The sequence below is a fragment of the Palaemon carinicauda genome, chromosome 27 (genome assembly GCF_036898095.1).
Source record: "Palaemon carinicauda isolate YSFRI2023 chromosome 27, ASM3689809v2, whole genome shotgun sequence".
In the NCBI taxonomy this organism is placed as follows: Eukaryota; Metazoa; Arthropoda; class Malacostraca; order Decapoda; family Palaemonidae; genus Palaemon; species Palaemon carinicauda.
Genome location: NC_090751.1, coordinates 70094229 through 70117003, shown reverse-complemented (window position 1 = coordinate 70117003; position 22775 = coordinate 70094229). Strand labels below are relative to the sequence as shown.

At 40.8% G+C, this 22775-nt stretch overlaps 1 protein-coding gene across 1 annotated transcript in view; it reads left to right on the top strand.

The window, feature by feature from the left end:
* The window catches only part of faf (ubiquitin carboxyl-terminal hydrolase-like faf), a 346068-nt gene that overhangs the window by 311513 nt on the left and 11780 nt on the right, over window positions 1-22775 (top strand). Inside the window, exons 47-51 of the mRNA XM_068351160.1 lie at window positions 375-604; window positions 8379-8533; window positions 10593-10790; window positions 11337-11406; window positions 14103-14116. Of these exons, the coding sequence (XP_068207261.1) occupies window positions 375-604; window positions 8379-8533; window positions 10593-10790; window positions 11337-11406; window positions 14103-14116 (667 nt within the window). The remainder of the gene's footprint in view (window positions 1-374; window positions 605-8378; window positions 8534-10592; window positions 10791-11336; window positions 11407-14102; window positions 14117-22775) is intronic.

Sequence of the window (22775 nt, the reverse complement as noted above, 5' to 3'; positions counted from 1 at the left end):
TGTCTGTCTGTCTGTCTGTCTGTCTTCTGTCTGTCTGTCTGTCTGTCTGTCTGTCTGTCTGTCTGTCTGTCTGTCTGTCTGTCTGTCTGTCTGTCTGTCTGTCTGTCTGTCTGTCTGTCTGTCTGTCTGTCTGTCGAAATGAGTAGAAACATCTTGACTTGAAGAAACTACCTCTTACTTGATAAAGATACTTGAAGTCATTCAGCACAGACCATTAAAGAAAGTTTAATATTTTAATTTCATTCATTTTTCTAGAACTGCTTGGTGCAATATTTTTTTTTTGGATACTTGGAAATGGGTGGTACAGTGTAATATAAAAGTTTTCATTTTGTTATTTGTGTTAAATGTGTATAAACTAGTTTTTTTTCCTACAGATATGTCAAGAAAATAATTGAGGATGCCAATACCTCAGAAGATACAGTAAAATTACTGAAATTTTGCTGTTGGGAAAATCCACTCTTCTCATCAACTGTGCTTTCAGAACTTCTATGGCAAATTGCTTACTCATATACGTATGAGTTAAGACCATATTTAGACCTTCTTTTACACATGTTGCTTTTAGAAGATTCTTGGCAAAATCATAGGATCCACAATGCCCTTAAAGGTGAGTGTTTGAATATTTTTCCATGAATAGTATTAGAAAATAATTCATTTGAATGTTTTTCAAATGCTGTATAGTAGAACAACCTTATTATATAAAAATATACTCTGGTATATCGCTAATCTTGATTACTGGTTGAAATTTTCAAACTGTGTGATATTACATCTCTGCTTTGTAAAATTTAGAGCAAGTGTATGTTAGGCCAAAGGCTAAAAGGTTTTGCCCATCCTTCCCTCTTTTCTATTTCCTGATCATTCATCTTTTCATTATTGTCATGCATTTTTTAATGTTCATTTCAGTCTGTTTATTCCTTATACCCTTTCATATTCCATTGTATCCCTTTTCCCTTTCTAATTCCTTATCATCCTTATTCTCTTTTTTTTCTTTAATATTTCCCACTGTATTCTATCTATTAGTTTAATTTAAGGAGCGCAAATTGCAGTCTTTGGTTGGGATTTTGGAAATTCAGATGGCACCCAAGATAAAGTAGACTCTCCGGTAGCGGATCCCTTTGGATGGGGACCCTCGAGGACTCCCTGTAGGTCCCCGTTGAGGATGGAAGAAGGCCTTGGTTCCTGGTTACCCAACGTAGAGCGACCGAACTCTCCCCCAGCTCCTCTTTCGGCAGTTCCTGACATGTTTCTGCAACCTTCGACTTCCGGAACCCAGCAAATCACGAAGCCGTCTATTCCTCATGCGCCTGCCCCTCGGTCGTGTTATGGAGAGTCGTCAGAGTCTTTAGCGGCATGTTCATCGTTCTCTTCGGAGGGAGAAACGCAGAGGAGGCGCCGCCGGAAGAGGGGTAGATCCAGGAGAAGACGTTCCTGTTCGAGGTCGCGTTCTAGGTCGAGGCATGGGAGAAGGCGTTCCAGGTCTCCGAGGAAGAAATGCAGGAGGAGTACGTCTCCCAAAGAAGAATGGGTCCTCATCCCCTGCAGGAAGCTCGCGGATTTCGCTGCGATCCCGAGCTCTGCGAGTTGGTTTTTCCAGAGACAGTTCCCCAAGGAGACCCTCCTCCAGCCACAGGTTTGACCCTCGGAAGGACGAGAACGCAAGGACGTCTTCGGACAGGCGTAAGGCCGCGAAACAGCCGACTCAACCCGCCCAGCAGAGGGAGTCACTTTTTCGGACGGGCAGCCTCGTCGAGTCGGCTAAATTGGCTCTCACTTTGGATGAACAGGGATGGCTTCCTCCGTCGGACAAGCCCACGGAAGCCTCACCCTCATTGTCGAAGGACAATCTAAGGACGGAAGCCCTCACCGACACGGCGTTGCCCGTCTCAGGACCGCGGCCTAGTGCGGAGGTGCTCGTCGGGACAGCGCCTCAGCACCAGACGGAGGTGCCTGTCGGGACAGCGCCTCAGCTCCAGACGGAGGACGCAGTCGGTGACACGGAGGGTTCTCCAACCGAGGATTCGGCTTATAGAAGAGTTATAGGCCTCATATGGAGGCATCACAGGATTGAGGAGCCTGTTCCCACCGACAAGGATGCCTGGCGATCCAGCCTCAATCGACTATGTAGGCCCCCGTACAGCAGAAACCCTCCTTAGCGCTACCTGTGGCCTGGGACGTGCACATGTAGACAAGGTTGTGGCGGGCAATGCTGAAGCCCCCAAATCCCAGAGTGCCTCCAAATTACTCCAGGGTCTGAGGTCCCAGAGTAAATATTATGTGCCGGAAGGGCAGCGACCGGGAGCCTGCAGGACGGAGGCCTCCCTTGAAGTGTTAGGACAGGGTGCCCCGGAGGACAGAGCCTCTTCGGCCCCGATTTGTTTCTCCCAGTCAGAGGCGACGATGATGGAGGAGATGTCTAAAGACCTGGTCAACGTTGCCTCCTGGTTGGACTGGTGGGCCTCAACTCTAGTGGGTATCCAGGCCACCTACGACTTGGCAGATCAATCGAACCAAGCTCTCCTGAAGGAACTAATCATCTCCGGAGGTAGGACACTGAAGTTCTTGACGTTCCAGTCTCTTGCTTTATCGGCCAACTGGGTCCTTAGGAGAAGGGATACGGTTCTGAGCAAGCTATCCAGGAGAATCCCAGACAGGGAAGCGAGGGCTTTGAGGAGCCTGCCCGTGTGGGGTGACACTCTTTTTCCTCTGAAACAAACGGAAGAGATCATGGAGAAGCTCATGAGGAGGAAGGAAGTGAGCATTCCCAGACCTCAGCCCTTGAGGAGACCGGCTTACAGGAGACCTACGTCGGATGGACCCTCTACTTCTCGAGCCTCTCCTAGCCAGACAAGGAGAGACGCCCCATCTACCTCTTGGGCTCAACCACCGCAGCCCCCCCGTAGAGGAGCTCCGACAGCACCGGCCTCGTTTAGAACGTCCTACTCAGCTTCTAGGAGAGGGCGTTCAGGTCGATCCTCCAGAAGGAGATAGTGTGAGAGGCCCCCTACTCCTGCCCAAGCCTCAGGTTAGGGGATGCCTCAGACATTTTTGGTAAGCATGGAAAGACCACGATGCGGAACCCTGGACAGTAACGATGTTGAAGGAGGCTTACAGACTACCATTCCTGACAGAACCACCGCCTCTGATTCCAGCCAGTCAGGCGGAGTGGCTGGCACCCAAGGATCCTTTGAAGAGGGCAGCCTTACAGGAAGAAGTATCCACGATGTTGGCAAAAGGGGCAATGGAAACGGTTCTACAACCGGGCCCAGGGTTCTACAGCCGACTCTTTCTGGTGGAGAAAGCGACGGGAGGATGGAGACCAGTCATAGGTCTGTCAGCCCTCAACAGGTTTGTGTGCAGTCCCTGAGGGAAGGGGACTTCATGATGTCCATAGACCTCAAGGACGCGTATTTTCAAATCCCTATCCACCCCTCAAGCAGGAAGTTAATTTGGGTGAAGTGGGATACCCAGATCTTGCAGTTCAAGACCCTCTGCTTCGGTTTGTCAACAGCGCCCCAAGTATTCACGAGGGTCTTCACGACAGTCTCCGTGTGGGCTCACGAACGGGGTATTCGCTTCATTCGCTACCTGGACGACTGGTTGCTTCTTTCTTCCTCAGAGGTAGTTTTGAAGGATCAAGGTGTGAAACTAATACAGTTCTGCAAAGTTCTGGGTATCACTATCAACCTGGAGAAGTCGCATCTGTCTCCCTCCACCAGGATGACTTACTTGGGGATAGTGCTGGGCTCCCGCCTAGTGAGAGCCTTTCCGTTGGGGGGGGGGGGGGAGAGGTTGAACAACCTGGACCAGGTCCTCCGGCCCTTCCTATCAGGACAATCCAGGAGAGCCAAGGACTGGCAGAGGTTGATAGGTCATCTAGTATCAGTGGAGAAACTGGTCCCCCAAGGGAGGCTCAAACTCAGGAGCATACAATGGAACCTGAAGGGGCTCTGAAACCAGGTAGACCTTCTTCAAGTTAATTCCCGTTCTTCCGGAGACATAACAATCCCTGGAGTGGTGGCAGGATAGAGCGAATACCCTCAAGGGGATGCCCTTCGCAGCCGAGCCCTTAGATGCTTCTCTTCACGGACGCCTCCAAGGAGAGGTGGGGAGCACACCTTCTCGGCAAGTCAGCAAGAGGTTCTTGGACGGAAGAAGAAAAAGCACAGCACATCAACGTCCTAGAGATGAAAGCAGTCCGAAAAGCGTGCCTACAGTTCGTAGATCTTCTAAGGGGAAACACAGTGGCGTTGATGTGCGGCAACACCAGCGTAGTAGTGTACATAAAGAAACAGGGAGGACTCAAGTCGGAGTTGTGCGATCTCACGTTGGAGATCCTGGAGTGGGCCGAGTCAGAACAAATCGTGATTTCAGCAAGGTTCATTCCAGGGAAAAGGAATGTCCCAGCCAACGGGCTCAGCAGGATGGGCCAGGTAGTGGGTACCGAGTGGTCTCTTCACCCAGAAGTAGCCAGGCTCATCATTCAAAAATGGGGTTCGCCGGTGATGGATCACTTTGCAACCAGACTAAATGCACAACTCCCCGTATTCTGTTCTCCTGTCCCAGACCCAAAGGCGGCATTGGAGGACGCCTTTCAACACAAATGGGACAATCGACGTGTACGCTTTTCCTCCCTTTGCATTGATCAGGCAAGTGCTCAACAGGGTAAGGACAGCTCACAACCTAAGGATGACTTTGGTAGTGCCCTGGTGGCCGGAGAGAGTGGTTCGCGGATCTAAGAGACTTAGCGTGTCTTCCCCCGTGGCCTCTGCCCGACAGACCAGACCTTCTGCAGCAGCCACACTTCCAAAGGTTCCACAACAATCCTTGATCTCTTCGTCTTCACGCTTGGAGATTATCGAGCGTCTCTTAAGGAAGGAAGGATATTCAGCAGGAACGGTTGAGAGGATGTCGCGCTATCTGAGGCGGTCTTCGTCAGCGGTTTACCAGGCAAAATGGACCACTTTCACGAAATGATGTTCCTCCAGAAACATCAAGCCTCTAAAGGCTTCGGTTCCGGATATTGCGGATTTCCTCGTACACCTCAGAGACGTGGTGGGCATGTCAATACCAGCCATCAAGGGAGTCCGTGCAGCCTTAGGATAGGTTTTCCTCCTGAAGGGCATTGATCTGGGTTCCTCTAGGCATATCTCCATGCTCATCAGGAGCTTCGAACAAGCATGCCCTCCGCAAACCTCCAGGGTGCCGCAGTGGGATGTGGCAAGAGTTTTGAAGATGCTAAGTGAACCACCGTTCGAACCCTTGAAGGACATAGTGGACAGGGATCTCACTCTCAAGATGGTCTTCTTGCTGGCCTTGGTTTCAGCTAAGAGGGTGGGAGAAATCCATGGGTTGTCCTACGAAGTCTCTCATACGAAGGGATGGCGTGAGATCTCATTCAAGTTCGTCCCTTCTTTTGTGGCTAAAACACAGAATCCAACAGTCTGGGATCCTAAGTTCGAAGGCTTCTCAATGCCAGCGATTCCTCGGTTAGGGAATCCGGAGGATTTGAAGTTGTGCCCTGTCAGAGCCGTAAGGAAATACCTTGAGAGGACGGCTAATTTCCGTCCTGGTATCAAAAACCTCTTCGTCTCCACGGGTACAGTGAAAAAGCAGGTATCTAAGAATACCATCTCCTATTGGCTAAGACAGGTGATTGTCAGGGCCTATAGCAAGGGGGGTCTTCCCCTGACAAGTAATCCCAGGCCCCATGACATTAGGGGTCTAAGTACCTCTCTGGCTTTTGAGAGGAACATGGCAGTGGCCAAGATCCTTAGAGCAGGCACCTGGTCAAACCAGTCGACCTTCACAACTCGTTACCTCAAGGATTGCTCGAAGTCTCTAGACGGGTTCTCTATTGGGACAGTCATCTCTGCGCTCCAAGCGATTTAACAGTGAAACCCCAGGTACAATCGTGGGTAGCAAAACCAAGAGACACAGGTTCGTTTTCCTTTCACCCTTGTCTTTTTCCTTTCCCGTCCCCCAGAGATCTCTGGCTTTTGAGAGGAACATGGCAGTGGCCAAGATCCTTAGAGCAGGCACCTGGTCGAACCAGTCGACCTTCACAACTCGTTACCTCAAGGATTGCTCGAGGAAGTCTCTAGACGGGTTCTCTATTGGGACAGTCATCTCTGCGCTCCAAGCGATTTAACAGTGAAACCCCAGGTACAATCGTGGGTAGCAAAACCAAGAGACACAGGTTCGTTTTCCTTTCACCCTTGTCTTTTTCCTTTCCCGTCCCCCAGAGATAGACCCAGGTAGAACCTGCACAAGACATGACTTCGCAACTTCATTACAGGACTCAGCATCGTGGAGTTTTTAAGGGTGAGTACTTAGACACTAACATGAGCTCTTTGTGTAGGTTTTCCCTAAGTTTCGTTTTCCGGATAACTTAGAACCTAGTTTCCTATCTAGGTTCCTTGCCGCCCTGCTTAGTTGGGTCTAGAGGTCAGGAAGACACTCCCACCTCCTAAAGTGTAAGTCTCCTAAGAAAGTAGTTCGAGGTAAGTCTCTGTGTTGGAACAAATCACAAATTTTTAAGTAATTTGTATTTTTCCTAACATACTTACCGAGAACTACTTTCGGGTAATGGCCCTCCCTTCCTTCCCCGAGTGCTTTACTGACCCTTAGGTATTTTTAGCATCCAAGAACTTACTGAGGGCCGAGACCCAAGCTAATACGCGACCTGGCTCGGGACTAGCCTCAGGGCACATATCCTTCCGCCTGAGGTGGTCCTCACAGAAAACGGAAGTAGGGTAAACTACACAAAATGTAGCTAATGGCCCTTGCCAAAAGAATTACCTAGTGCTAAGACTTTTTTTCCTCTAACCAGGAATCATGAAGAGATTTTTGGGTGTATTTTTAGTTCCAGGTGAAATTTTACAAGCTATATCTTCCACATTATAGAATGTATTGTGACCACTGAAAGTAAATATAGTACATTGAAGTCTGCATTGTTGAAGACAAATTTGAAGCCATCCAACTGGTAAGATGGTTCACCTAACTAGGAGATAGTGTATCTTCCCTTGTAGTCATGTGCAAAACTCAACTGCTCAAGACGTTGATCAGCTTACAGGAAATGTACATGCTAGGATGAGAGGCGAAATGAAGGCTCAAATTTCAGAATATATTACTTGGACTGTGACAACATATCTTAATTTTTTTTTATATAGGACTTTGACCAAGAAACATTTTAAAACTGCATTTGCAGCTTTCCATTCTTAGCTGTTTAAGGTGATTTGTGTTATTTGGTGTTTTACACTCATTTTTATTAATGGAAGCAGACATATCACCGATATATTCACTTTGCTTCCATGTATCAGACACTGTCAGAGAATGTTGTGTGTCGAATTACAGAAAGACAATACACTTGTCACTGCCGATTCTTATGATAACAATGTTCTCATCATAGTATTCCTTAAGCTTAATCCAGATGTTTTTAGTGACACTAATGGCTATGTAGATATTCAGCCATATGATTTGAGTGTTTTGTAGTGATTACCCACACTCCTTGTAATGGTCAATAAAGTTGTCAAGACTATTAAGTACTTCATGCTTAGTTAACATCTAGTATTTCAAACATTTTTTCATTTGTAAAAATCTATTTGCACTGCAGGAAATATTTTGCTTCCACTGCAATCAGATTATTTACTAGCTAGAAACATTCCTCCTTGTAGAAAAAGAGGGGACTTCAACAAAATAAGCAGGCACTTTTCAAGTCAAAAATTTTTTGTAAGTTTTGACTGGAATAGGGGTCACGACATATTCTGCACAATACACAATCCATCTTCTGATAGATGATATGGATTTTTTTCTGCTGTGTCTGTCACATCATGGACCTAAAGGTTTCATTTACTTTTATCTTTTGTTGCAAGTACAACCATCTTGGATACAAGGCTTCATGTACTTATCCTTTGTTACAAGTACAAGAGTCTTGAGTATCCTTTCTTTGCAGATAACACAGGCTTCTTTCCTAGCATAATCTGTCATTGTAGAGAAATAACTTTTAACTTTATAAACAAACTGCAACATATATAATATGTGGTTGCCATGCATAAAGTAGAATATTTCCAAAATAAATCCCTAATTGTCACCAGTTGCATGAATTAAATAGGCATTTCCAACATAAAAGATCCCCTAGATAGCTGCCATAGGATAGTATCATGCAACATGTACTCAACTTGTGTAGAACCAGTTTTGTAAATATATGAAAAGGTTCCTGTTGAGACCATTTTGAACTATGACATGCACAGTTGGATTTTTGGGACCTTTGTTATTGTGTTGATTTTACCTATAATTATAAGATAATTGTCTTTTACATTTGTGTGTTAATATGGAAAAAAATTTTGTGAATTCTTGTAATACATACTTTTTGTTTTCCATAGGTATTCCTGATGATCGTGAAGGTCTTTTTGATACAATCCAAAGAAGTAAAAATCATTATCAAAAGAGAGCATATCAGTGTATAAAATGTATGGTAGCATTGTTTTCCACGTGTTCTGCAGCACAGCAAATGCTTCATTCTAATGGTGACTTAAAGGTGAGAATTCCAAATAGGTTAACTTTTTTTATCCCATTAAAATTAAATGCCTGTCATGTAGGTAACTTAAGTTTAGTTTAATGAGGTTCTCTATCTATATTGATTTTGCCATAGGAAATCTGGTTCTCAGTATTGCACGATGTATATTATGGAATGATGTAATTTACTTATTAACAGTGGAGAAGCAGGTATTCCCTGAAACAGGAAGATTATGTTTTTTGGAATTGCAGAATATTTTTATATTTGGATCAATAAAATGAGTATTAAGGTATGTTCACATACCTTTTATGTAATTTGAGGGAATTGAGTTATATTTTTATTTGTGTAATTACTAAAATAGTTTGAAATTCATTTGTGTACAAAGTACATTATTATACCATATGAAAAATATATATTTGGAGGTTTTGTTCATCTTTGCAATGATTGTTAGTAAACTGACTAATACTTAATATTTTCTTTAGCTTGCTAATTTCAGAACACCTTATATTATTGTGATTTTATCATTGTCTGCTAAGAGGATATAGAATTTAACAGTGCCACCTATATGTATTACTATTTTACCCATGTCACTTGCAAACAAACATTAGAAAAACAAGAGGAATCAATGAAAAAGTAACTAGCAACATGTAAACAGTCCATCCAGATCTGCTAAAGAAATTGACAGTAATTGTTTGAAAAGATTTTAACGGCTTTGTTTCATATAGTAAAAAAAAAAGTATTAAATATGTTTACCATTTAATGTAATTAAAACTGAAAAAAATTCAGAATTTTATTTTTGAATAATGGCATACCATATACTTGAAGCTTGTACAAAATAATGAATAAATCACGATGATCACTGCTTGAACTGGATGAATGCAGCTCCTGAAAATACAGCCATGTCAGTACCATGAAATTTGAGAAGTTGAGATGTGGATACATCATAATGCCATCTTTGTGTTGGACAAAATTTTGAAATTATGCATATCCGTGTACAATGCAGTATTTTTATTTAGATGATTAAAGTTTATAACCCTTTTACCCCCAGGCTATTTGGAACTTTCCAACCCTTAACCCCCAGACTTATTTTTTTTTTTTTTTTTTTTTTTTTTTCAAGCACATTTTGCAATATATATTATTTTAATTTCTCTAAAAGCCTTGATTTTTGTCATAGAGAGCTCAGGTTGGTCTCATTCTTTTGGAAAATGCCTGAAGTTTCTCATGAAGTTATCAAAAATATGCAAAAAAATGTAAATAGCAATTTTTTGCAAGGACGTACCAGTACGTCCACGGGGGTAAAGGGATGAGTTTTGTGAAACGTAGCAGTATGTCCATTGGGGGTAAAAGGGATAAAGATCTGTGTATAAAACAAACAAAAGATATATTTCATTACAGTCTGTAATAAGTATACTTAAACCTAATATAGGTATTTGATCATTACAATTTTTTCGTTTGAAATAAGAAATAATGACAACTTATGATAAAAGGACAAATGCCACCTCTTCCCTGCTGCTAGGGGACACCCTGAATTTTATCCTCATTACATTTAGTAACAAAATAGTTTGAAAGTTCTTTAAATATTGACCATTTAAAAAATTAATGAGATAAGAATAAATATATTTAGTTCTAGCTTGGGTATTTAATTTTTGCAAAAGTGTGTGTGATGTAAAAAAATCCTAACAACTTGAATGAGTAACATGAAATTGACAAATGTAACCTTTCTTTTCTTAAATATTTTTATCTTATATATCCATTTATATCCAGCAGGATACAATATGAAAATAAAATAAATGTTACTAAAAAGTAGAATATAACTAATGAAATAGCAAAATTACTATATATCTATCCTTAACATATAGATAGCCATAATAGTCTATTGTGATTTTATAAAAGGAAATATTCGGATATAATATTCTGCAGGTTAAAGAATACTTGTAACCCAATCACTTGTTAATTTTTAGCACAAATTGCAGAATACCTGTAACCTATTTGTTTGTGTATTTTTAGAATACCTGTAACCTATTTGTTTTGTCTATTTTTGGAATACCTGTAACCAACCCATTCATTTATTAATTTTTAGCGCAAGTGGACTTGGGCTGTTGATTGGCTTAATGATGAGTTGGATCGCCGACCATATGCAGCAGCAAATCAGCAGTATGGGTTTAATAACTGGTCACCACCTGCACAGAGTAATGAAACAAGTAACGGCTATTTCCTGGAACGGTCACCAAGTGCAAGATCTACTTTAGAAAGAGCTTATGAATTGTGTCCAGAAGATGTAAGTTTTCAATTTACATAATTATTGTCAAGTAGGCAATTGCATTTTGGACCTAGCTGTAGTATCTTTATTTCTGTAGTTTCAATGAATATTTATCCAAGAAATAGGTTTGAAGTACTGTATTGCAATTTTATCCTTGCAGTATAAAAATGTTTTATCATATTTTATTATAAGGAATGTACAGAAATGAAATTTAGCTCATGAGTATTTTCTTTTGAAGGAAGTTTCAAAGTGTTAATCACCTGGAATTTATGTCAGGTGGAGTAGAATTTCATATTTCAAACCTTATTATGTGGGATTCCCAGTAAATTTATTGAGCTCGGTTTTATTTTGAGTATTACTAAGTGGGCTGGTTTTGGGTTTGGAATTTAGATACTTGTTTTGATGTTACATGCTCTCATAAGTGTTGGCTCTACTTGAAAAGGATTGAATGTTAAGAATTATTACTCTGTGCCTAGTTAAACTGCTAAATAATTACTCCTCTAGTAACTGGTATCAGGCTTCATGCTATATGAGTTTTAATTAGCAAAATAAATCTTGATTCAGGAACCTGAGGCTGAAGAGTGTGAAGAAGCAGATGTAGCTGTCCCTGAAGAAGTTGCTCCTCTTCCGCCTGGTGCAGATGCAGATCAGTTACATCAGCAAAAAATACAGCTAGGGGTGAGTGAGGATAAGTACTCTACTTAACTGCACTCCATATTTTTATTCATGTGAAATTTTTTACACAAAAGCCCAACTTTTAGTTTTTTTATAATTTTCAAACACTGAACTCCTCTGAGAAATTATTTAAATGGGGCTGTCATATTTTACTCTCCAAAAGTCGGTGAGAGTACTGAAAGGATGGGGGAATGGAAATATCTTGTTTTAAAAATATTGCTTGTGGGTACAAAGCCCCCAAGCTGCTTCAAATCAGGGTTTGATGTAAATAGTAAACACGTACTTTTCAGTGTATGTCTATTGATGTACACATGAGCAGTAATATCGGTTCCCAGTTGGTGTGTAATGATTTATGTGTAATCCGTATGAACTGAGAAAAAAAAATTGCGTATTTTTTGGGTGTACATGGCAATAATTAATTTGCTTATTGGCAACCCATATTCTAGCTCTTATTAAGACAAAATTTGTAAGTAACAAAAGTTGCAGCGTATCTTCAGCCATGAAAGCGTCCGAGCACAGTATGCCTGGTTTGTCATCTGCATGTTTTTAGAGACTTATGGTATCTCATCTTTATGTTGACTACCAGTATCCAGATAATATTAAGAAGGATTTTATGTATTAAAAGCTGAAATTGACAGTGATGACTGTCATATATCCTGATAAGAGTGAATTGGATGAAACTGCCTGAGGAGAGAGAAATGGGTATGAGGTGGTAGTTACAAGAGTGTTGCATCTAGAGTTTTTTCTAGAAATACCACTTTCTTACAATTTTTGGGCAGTTTTTATTTATGAGAGAGAGAGAGAGAGAGAGAGAGAGAGAGAGAGAGAGAGAGAGAGAGAGAGAGAGAGAGAGAGAGAGAGAGTGAGAGTGAGTGTGTGTGTGTACTAAAAAAATATGATAGGTTAAAACACATTGGTGCTTATGTAATATTAACTGTATAGATGGTTTGAATCAGTTAAGAAATGGTATAAACAATTCTTTGTTACTGTATTCATACGCGCATATTCTTGAGAGCAGCAGCTAGACATGAGCTGATCTGATCACAGCCAAAAGTAAAGCAAAAAGAAGTCAGCAATACAGTACTCGATTTTTAAAACGCCCAAAATTTAAAAGCAACTGTAAATGTTTTTTTTAAGCGCAATTAACTATTTTAAGAGTAGCAATTTTCTAGAATAAAATGTTTCCTAAAAACAATAGTGGTTTGCTGACGAAATCGGATGTCATATTTTAAGCTACGATTGAAATGGATGTATACACGGTATAATTTTTCCGTTTCGTATTTAATTGACACTATTTAAGAAAACTGGTTTTGATTTCTTCATCTATATGTAAGTATTGTATAACGAGAGAGTGTGTGTGTGTGTGTAAACGAACTGTATGGAAAATGTGATGCCCCATAACAAATTGGCGCTGTTGTAATATTCATTATAAAGAGATTTCGAATGTCAAGAAAATTATATAAATCAGTGTTATTCGTACTAAATGTACGCATAATACGCATAATCTTAATACGGAACGTGACCTGAGATCAGCTGATACCTAGCGAAAGTAAAACCAAAGTAATTGTTGCTTGTTAAAATGCTCCTTAAATTGAAAAACATAGCATATAAACATGCTTTAATAAACCACAATTAAACACAATAATGTCTAATGAAATATGAAGGCTTAGTATTGAACTAAAAATTGAATACTTTATGAAGCTTTAAAAATGAACTACCCGTATGTGATTGCGAGAGCGAGCACACACATACGCACAGAGAAAGAGCTACAACGATTTTTGCATTATACCTAATGGAAACTGATATCCTGTAACATATTGGCGCTGATGTAATATTCATTATGAAGATATTTCAAATAAGTTGAGAAATTATGAAAAAAAAATGCCATACGTATGTATGCCATATTTTGATATGGTAGGTAGCGGCACTTTCAGATCTGCTGATCATAACCAAAGGTAAACAAAATTTTGAGTACTTCTCAACTAGTAAAATGCTTCCATAATTGAAAAATAGAATAAAAATGATGCATTAATAAAGCATATGATATCCTATGAAACAAGAAAATAGAATAATGATACAGTAAGAAAATATTGATAAAATATGATCGAGATGATTGCCAAATCATAACGCATCATAATAAATCTACTAAAACTTCCCTTTTTTAGTTCGACCTATGACGAAATCGACTTAGGACGCATCTCTCGGTCCCTATCTCTGTCGTAAGTCGACGACTACCTTTATAAACACTATGGTTGATAACCACCAACAAGCTAGCAATGTACGTAATGCTTCTAACTTTAAGCGTTCTCTGGAACAGCAAGACGCATTAACTGTTCAGGTTCAAGGATGAAAAAGGGTGCCAGAATCTTTTCCCCCTTGTCCAAGTGTAACACCCCCCTCTGAGGCAGCTGACATCACCTTTAATAAGTGTTGTAGACTCAGTTCTCATACAAGGCGTACCAGATGGCATGCCATTGAGAAATCCTTCTCACAAAGGTCGAGTTCTGACAAGGAATTTCCTGTTTCTCCCTTGCGAGTTGCTAGAGGTAGTCTGCCTTTTACAGGAGTGAGCTGAACTCTACCGGTCCTTCTTCACCTCCTCTTCCCTCCATTCACTGAATGTCGTAAGGGAAAGGAAGGATGTTAGCAGAAAAGTTAAGAATTCTAATGTATCTATTAAGATGGAACAACCAATTATTTCAAAGTTGGAACCACTAGTGGTCCAGGATGTTATTACTATTAATAACTCCAAAGAACCCTGCTGCGCTGTAGTCCCAGCTCAGCTGAAGTAGCCCACCTTGGGGTCCTCATATCTGGTAAAAAAATTTCTCACTTTATTAAGATTAGGGGTTTGATCTGTTGTTTGGAGGGCCTAAATGAGCTTCCTCACGTACAAACTGCTAATAGACGATGTGCCATTGATTCTATCTTCCTTCAATCTCAAAATCATAGGCTTAGGTTCGATGTGGTGCTCTCTAATCAAACTAGGGATACGCTGCACTTGTACCCTGGAAAGGTATGATGGGTCGTTTGCGACCCCTACAGCATTTTCAAAACCTGTTTTTTCCCCATAAATCATCAGCTGTCTCGAATATGGAAGTGATCGACCTGCAAGGGGTGACTAGTCTACATGCCATTGTCTGCTTTAGGACTGATTTTCGTCTAACTTCCCTCCTTCCCCTTTTTTTTACCCCCCCAGGGGTCGACCTCGACCCTGAATACCTTTATAGGGGTAAGTGATCAAACAGCAAAGTTATTACATAATTATAAATTGTCGAACAGTGTTGATACTTGTTTGGTTCTTTATAGTTGGAAAGTGTGGGTGGATGGTGTGTCTACCACTTGCATGACATTGGTTTTGGCTTAGATGCCATATATTGCCATGAGGTCCATTTTCCCTCAAATGCTAATTTCTGATTTTTTTGGGTTTTTTGCAAATTTGATTTTTTTTCTATTTATTTTGAATTTATCTTCAATAATGGCCAGCAGACAGTATTCCCTCGGCATGGATGTCATCAACACACTTCTAATGGAGTTAAAAAGAGATATTGATGATAATATGGAGCTTGCAACCCCATTCTTCATTCCAAGTGGTAGATTGGGCTGTAAGAGTTGTTGCGGTCTGCGGCCATTTTGTTGACATACCCGAAAGGTAAGTTGGCATATCTCTATATATTCTTGTTCTGTATAGAATTTGTGATATTTTGGTATAATTTAATGCATAAATATCATATTTTATAGGAGATACAATGATTTTCATTAGAAATTTACATTGTGAACTAGGCCGTCAAAAAATGACCTTTAGATTTCGCCCCTGTTATAACAGTAAATTACATCTTAGTGCACATTTTATGTATTTCTGTTCTAGGATAATATGAGTTTATTCTATAAAAAAATTAGCCTCTTCCTATTTCATTTGGGTACCCCAAAAAATTCATGAAATTTGGACATTTTTTTGGCCAAAAAAATTTACCCTTTTTTTTCTCATTTCAGATCTTGACTTCTATGGGTCCAACTCATTTCCAGCAATTACACGCTGTTGCTTTGCCATCTAAGAAGGTGTCCTTAAAGGGATTTATGTGTATATGTATATTTCTATTTTTTGTGAATATTTACGTCGTCTTTTTTTTGTATACTTAAATTTTTAATATATTTCCAATAAATAGTTATTTTGTAGATGGGTATCATTTATATTTTCAGTAATTTTTAGCATTCTTTGAAGTATTTTTAGCAAGTCAAACAATACAGATTGATTCATAACTAAATTTTTCCTGAATTTTTTTCGGAGTCGGGGTCGTTCACGACCGAGTATACAGTACCCTTAAAGGGGTGTCCGTGTAGCATACCTATCCAGGGTTAATACGCAAGTCTTAGCAGCAGAAAACTCTTTAAAGGCTAGTAGGTCCTCAAAGTTACTTCCCTTAGCCCTTTCTCACCAGAGAATATTTTATGTATACTCTGGCACATTCCCGAGCCCACTCCTTATTGAAGCAGACGTTGCTAAGCTGGTACCATCCATCCAATCTGACAGATTATCTAACCTTCCCTCCTTAACCAGAGATGATCAATATGGTAGTTGCTTCTATGTCAGCTATTCAAACGTGTTCCAGGCTCGACTATTGGTCAGTAGCAGTTTCACACTGCTGTAATTGAGAATATCAGGGACAAATCCACCCTGAAACAATTTAAAGACCTTTAATGGTCAGGAGCAAAAGCCCTAAAATTTTTATTTTTACCAAACAGTCTTCCTTTAGGGTTTACTATCCTGAAGTGATACAATGAGGTCTTATATGTTAGAAACTGGTATCCCTGAGGGACGTGCTATATCTCAGGAACTCTGATCTTGTGAGTTCGCCATCTCTTTTCCCTTGTTTGGATTTGGCCACGACCATAGAGAAAGCGGAGAGATTTGGTACAGCATCTCTGGTAAGAGCAGCAGCACCTAGGATGCCTGCCCCTCAACCCCAACGAAACAGCCTTATTAGCAACCCCCCCCCCCCCTCAATCCCACCAGAAGCGGCTACTTCCTCCCTCTTGAGTTCCAACAACCTGGTAGATAAGCCCCCAGACCCACCTTTCACCGTAGAGATTGCAATCACAAAGGCTCCCGCTAGGGAGGTCATATCCCCCAACTTACCACCAGTGGGAGATGCCTGCAAAACCATTGGCTCAGGTGGCAGTTATTCAGGGCCAATCCCTGGACTGTAGAGGTTCTACGCACATGGTACCGAGTCCTGTTCGTAGACTGCCCACCTCTTCTTTCCAACTCAGATTCTGACAGTCCAACCATCTTATATTAGAGGATCAATAAAGGACCCTCTCTTACTTGAAGTGTCCAAGATGCTGACCAAAGGAGCTGTGGAAGAGGTCTTAAATGACTCCCCAAGGCTCCCTCATTCATCTATTTCTAATAGAAAAGTTGATGGAAGGTTGGAGACCTGTCATAAACCTATCCCATTTGAATCTGTTTGTTTAAAGAAGACTTCAAATGGAAACTCCGGTCTTCGTTCTTCAGCCCATCAGGAAGAACGACTTCCTCCTGACCATAGACCTGAAGGACGCTTACTTTCAGGTCCCCGTCCATCCTACCTTGAGGAAGTACCTAAGGTTTCCTTTTTGAGTCAGGATCTTTCAACTCGGGGTGCTATGCTTTGGCCTGTCAACAGCCCCTCAGGTCTTTACCAGAATCTTTGCCCTTGTTTTAGCCTTAGCTCAGGCCATGGCCATCAGGCTGCTGAGGTACCTGGTGAACTTTCTTCTTATAGTGAAATCCTGATCCCTGTTCATAAATCACAGGAATCTTCTAAACTTCTGTGCAAGGAGTTTGTATTCAGCTCGACCTAGAGAACTCCAGCTTTGTCCCTCAACAATCCATCAGGTACCTGAGTATGGACATCCATTCAGTCCAAGCCAGAATGTTTCTATCCAAAGACAGGGTTCGAAGGTTTAGGAAGCTATCAAACATCTTCCTAGAAGGGTAAATCACTTCCTGCCTAATCGTGGCAGAAGCTCTAGAGACATCTCTCATCACTGGAGAAGCTGGTCTCCTTTAGGATGATGCATCTTCACTTTGTGCTGTGGGCTCCAAAGAGCAAGTAGTGTCACACATCTATCCACCATGCAACCATGCTGTCGGTGTCCCAGGAGGTTATGACAATTTTCCATTAGCGGTTGAGAGAGGAGAACCTTTTAGTGGGAACCCCCTTACAGTTTTCTCCCCCAAATTACATCCTGTTCATAGATGCTTCTCACCAAGAAAATTCACAATTCTGAGGTCTATGGTCACAGAAAGACAATGCCTTTTGCATCAATTTCTTGGAGATGAGAGTCTCCACTTCTCAGATACCATCAGAGGTCATTCCATGCTTCTGATGAGCGATAACTCCATGGCAGTGACTTACATCCCAAAAAAAGGAGGCGCAGCCTCTCTCCTGCTCTGTCTACTAGCAGTAGATATCCACAAGTGGGTTCGATCCTATGCAATATCCCTTTCAGTGAGGTTTATCCCCGGGAAGAGGAACATCATTGCGGACCGTGAGTCGACCAGGAACAATGGTGTTTCCTTCCTTTCGTGGCGAAGAGACTTGTGACTTTGTGGGGTTCTCAGTCTGTAGACATGTTAGCCACTCACCTGAACAACACACACTCGGTATATTACTCTCTAGTCCCAGACCCAGGTGCAGCAAGGGAAGATGCCTTCCAACACTCATGGGATTAGCTGAAGTTTTACGCATTCCCACCCTTCTGTCCGATTTGTCAGGACCTGAATAGTCTGAACATCACGAGTCAGACTAACGCTAGTAGCCCCAAGGTAGCCAACAGCAGAGTGGTATCCAGACCTGCGGGAACTTTATGTGGACCTTCCAAAAGAACTTCCAGAATGGCCAAACCTACTTCATCAACCACACGTAAGAAAGTTTCACAAAGTAGTGCACTGCCCATCTTCATGGCTGGAGACTATCCAGCATCTCCGAAAGAGAGGTTTTTTGGGACCAACTGGATACCTCTGAAAGTCGTCCGCATCTGTTTACCTGGCCAGGTGGAAAACCTTTTGTGATTGGTGTTGTGGGGGGAATATTGCTCCACTTGATTGCCGACTTTTTAGTGTTCTTGAGGAACAAGAAATCCTTTTCAGTCACCACATTGAAGGGTTACCCCTCAGCCTTGAGCTAGGTTTTCAAAATGAAAGGGCATGATTTCTCCACTACATGAGAACTTTTGCTCTCTTTAAGAACTTTGAGAAGACTTGCCCTCTGTTAGAGCTCAAACTCAAATTTACTAAAACTTGGATTTTGTTTCATTGTCATACCATAACTCTAGTGTCCATACATTAAAACCTATCTCACTAAACTGATAGTTTGATTTTTATATGTAATTTCAGGCAATTTGATTTCCAAATTTTACTTTACATAGTCATTGTTTGATTTGCTTTTTTCAGTCTTTCACTAAACTTTGATTCTAAAGACCCTGTATTGGAGATCATAGTTCCTAAATACTTAAGTGGTTCTACCTCATTAATCCTTTCTCCTTCCACTGATATTTCATCTTCCATTTTATATTCTGTTCTCGTCATTTCTGTCTCTTCTATTTATATTGAGCCCAACCTCATGTGATATTTCATGTATTCTGGTAGGCAAGCATTGCAAATCCTGTGGTGTTCTGCAAATGACAGCATTAATCAGGACTCTGTTAACATTAACTTTGCACTTGCTATGCTCATGAACAGACTATCAAAGTCCCATAATTAAGTGGAATTTCATAATAACGTAGGACTCTCCACAAAGTTGACTAGTGCACACTCTCAAAGACTTTTTCATAGTCCACAAATGCCATCAAAAGTGGATTCCTATATTTTATGCATTGCTGTACATGTCTCAAAATGAAAATTTGGTCAATACAATTAATACATTTTCTAAATCCCATGTGTGTTCATCACTCAGATGCCTGTGTAATAATTGCAATCAGTCAGGCCTCCTTTTTTCCCACTTTCACCAACACTCCTAACTCCCATTCATCAGGTTTTTCCTCTTCATGCCACATTCTACAAAATAATCTTGCAAGTATTCTGGGAGTCACTTCATTTTCAGCCAATATCATCTCAGCAGTTATTCCATCATATCCAGGGGCTTTCCATCTTGTGAGTTTTTCACGATAGCTTTCACTTCAGACACACTGAATTCATTCATGGTCACATCAAGGTCTTGATTAGCTTCAGGTATATCAATCAAATTACTCTCTTCGTATCTCCTATTCATGACCTCACTAGTGTTCCATCCAACGTTGTTTTTTTCATCATCTGCTGTTATATGAGATCCATCTCTCTTTTTGATTGGTGTAGGATTCTTCTTCTTTGCCCCTGTAGGGATTTCATTAAATAATTTTATGAGCAATTCTTACACCATAACTAATCCCTGAATTTATAGCCTTATTAGCCTTATTTGGTTTCCTGTCTAAATATTCTCTCCAGTCATTCCTGGCTTTTCATTTGCCCTCGCTATCAATACTGGAATAATAAGCATGCTCTACCTTTTGATTTTCTTTACTTCCTCGAAAACTTTCAACATTTGATTTTCTAAAATATGAGATGACTAATTTTCATCAAAGGCATTAATTATTCTCAGCCTTATAAGGGTATTAATAGGAATGTGATCATGATTGTACCTTAAACTCTAACATGGAACAAACCCTGATGCAAGTAAGATTAACATGCCTTTATCAGTTATTTTTTATAAAAATTTGATATAAAAATGTTCATATGGCTTTGCTGCTGCCTTAGACTAGACCTTAAAGGATTGGATGTTTCAGCCTTGCCTGTTTACAAGCCAGCTAAACAAGACCTATATTTTTTTTTTTTTTTTTTACACTTACGGTAGCTGTAAATGCTTTCCCCCACAGCTAAGGGACTACCTGAATCATTTAATCAAAGGTCCTGCCTCAACCACTCCGCAAGTCAGGGACTAGTAGATAGCGATGTAAGCCATTCAAGCAAAGCATAGCAACCCATTATCTTTTTTGATTGTCTGGTCGCAAAAAATGAAACTAGGAGTAACCCATTTAAATGACTCGAGTTTGTATACCCAGGAAAATACATGTTGTTTTAAAATTTTGTAGTGTTAGAATGAAGCTTGATTTAGAATGGTCCTGTCCTTGTAATAAGTTCTTAAACTACCAAATTACTCTCTAAGTCAAATGTCTGAAACTTTTTTTTGAGAAGATGCTTTTTGATATAGTAGTTTTATGACAAATTTGTATTTTCAATATTAGCTGTTACACCATTCTTAGGTCACAAGGGTTTCAGTTATTCTGAAAATCTCAACATGTATGGAGAACTTGAATGAATGGTATCTTTTTTTTCTTTACAGCAGCAACAACCACCAGCAGCACCTTCACAGTCACAACCACCAACTCAGCAAGTACAGCAAATTCAACAGCAACAACAATCGCCACCACCACCACAGCAGCAGCAGCAGCAACAACCACCACCTCAGCAACAGCCACAACAACAGCAGCAGAAGTTACCTACCTCCGGACCCCAACCTTCTGGCTCACAGAAGGGTTCTCCAAACAGCAGTCAAAGTACATGGTAAGAAGGTTCATAGTTTTTACTATGCAATTTGAAGATTATGCTTAATTTTTTCAAATCTCTTTTATTTCCTGTAGATATAAATGGGCGTTTGTCAGTGCGTATGGGCCAGGTAGTGAGAAAAGTGAAGAAGAGCGGAATGAGTTCTGGCATGAATTAACTAGGTGTGTAGAAGGACTGGGTAGAAGGAATTAGGTAGTTGTCATGGGTGTCTTAAATGCTAGAGTGGGCGCTGGAGAGGTAGAAGGTGTCATTGGGAAGTATGGCGTACCAGGTGAAAATGAGAGTGGTGAGAGACTGGTAGATATGTGTGTTGAGCAAGAGATGGTGATAAGTAATAGCTTTTTCAAAAAGAAAGATGAAAATAAGTATACATGGGTAAGAGTGGCAAATGGAAGAGTAGTAGAAAGGGCATTAATGGATTATGTGTTGATAACTAAAAGAATGTTTGGAAGATTGAAAGACGTGCACGTGTTTAGGGGTATGGCTAACGGTATGTCCGATCATTTTTTGGTGGAAGGAAAATTAGTTGTAGCAAAAGAGTGGGGGAATAGAGTAGGTGGATGTAAAAGGGAGCTAGTGAGGGTTGAAGAGCTAATAAAACCGGGGGTAAAAAGTAAATATCAGGAAAGGTTGAAAATGACATATGACGAAGTGAAAGTAAGAGAAACTGGCAATTTAGAGGAGGAGTGGAAGTTAGTAAAAGAAAATTTTGTTGGGATTGCAAGTGATGTGTGTGGCAAGAAGGTTGTTGGAGGCAGCATGAGGAAGGGCAGTGAATGGTGGAATGAAGGAGTGAAGGTAAAAGTGGAAGAGAGAAAGAGGGCTTTTGAAGAATGGCTGCTGAGTAATAGTATAGAGAAGTATGAAAAATATAAAGAGAAAAATGTGGAAGTAAAGCGCAAGGTACGTGAGGCAAAGAGGGCAGCTGACCTGAGGTGGGGTCAGGGATTGGGTCATTCATATGAAGAGAATATGAAGAAGTTTTGGAAAGAAGTGAAGAGAGTAAGGAAGGCTGGCTCAAGAATTGAAGAGACAGTGAAAGATGGAAATGGAAGGTTGTTAAAAGGAGAGGAGGCAAGGAAAATATGGGTGGAATATTTTGAAAGTTTACTGAATGTTAAGGATAATAGGGAGGCAGATATAATTGCTGTAGCAGGTTTTGAGGTGCCAGTGATGGGAGATGAGAATGAGAGAGAGATTACAGTAGATGAAGTGAGGAGAGCACTAGATGAAATGAGAGTAGGAAAAGCGTCTGGTATGGATGGTGTGAGAGCTGAGATGTTGAAGGAAGGGGGTGTGACTGTACTTGAATGGTTGGTGAGATTGTTTAATATGTGTTTTGTGTTGTCAATGGTACCAGTAGATTGGGTTTGTGCATGTATTGTACCACTATATAAGGGTAAGGGAGATGTGTAGAGTGTTGTAATTCAAGAGGTATTAGTTTGTTAAGCGTAGTTGGAAAAGTGTATGGTAGAGTAATGATTAATAGGATTAAGGATAAAACAGAGAATGCAATCTTAGAAGTACAGGGTGGTTTTAGAAGAGGTAGGGGTTGTATGAATCACATTTTTACAGTAAGGCAGATATGCGAGAAATATTTAGCAAAAGGTAAGGAGGTGTATGTTGCGTTTATGGATCTGGAGAAAGCGTATGATAGAGTTGATAGGAAAGCAATGTGGAATGTGATGAGGTTATATGGAGTTGGTGGAAGGTGAAAAGTTCTACAAAGGTAGTAAAGCATG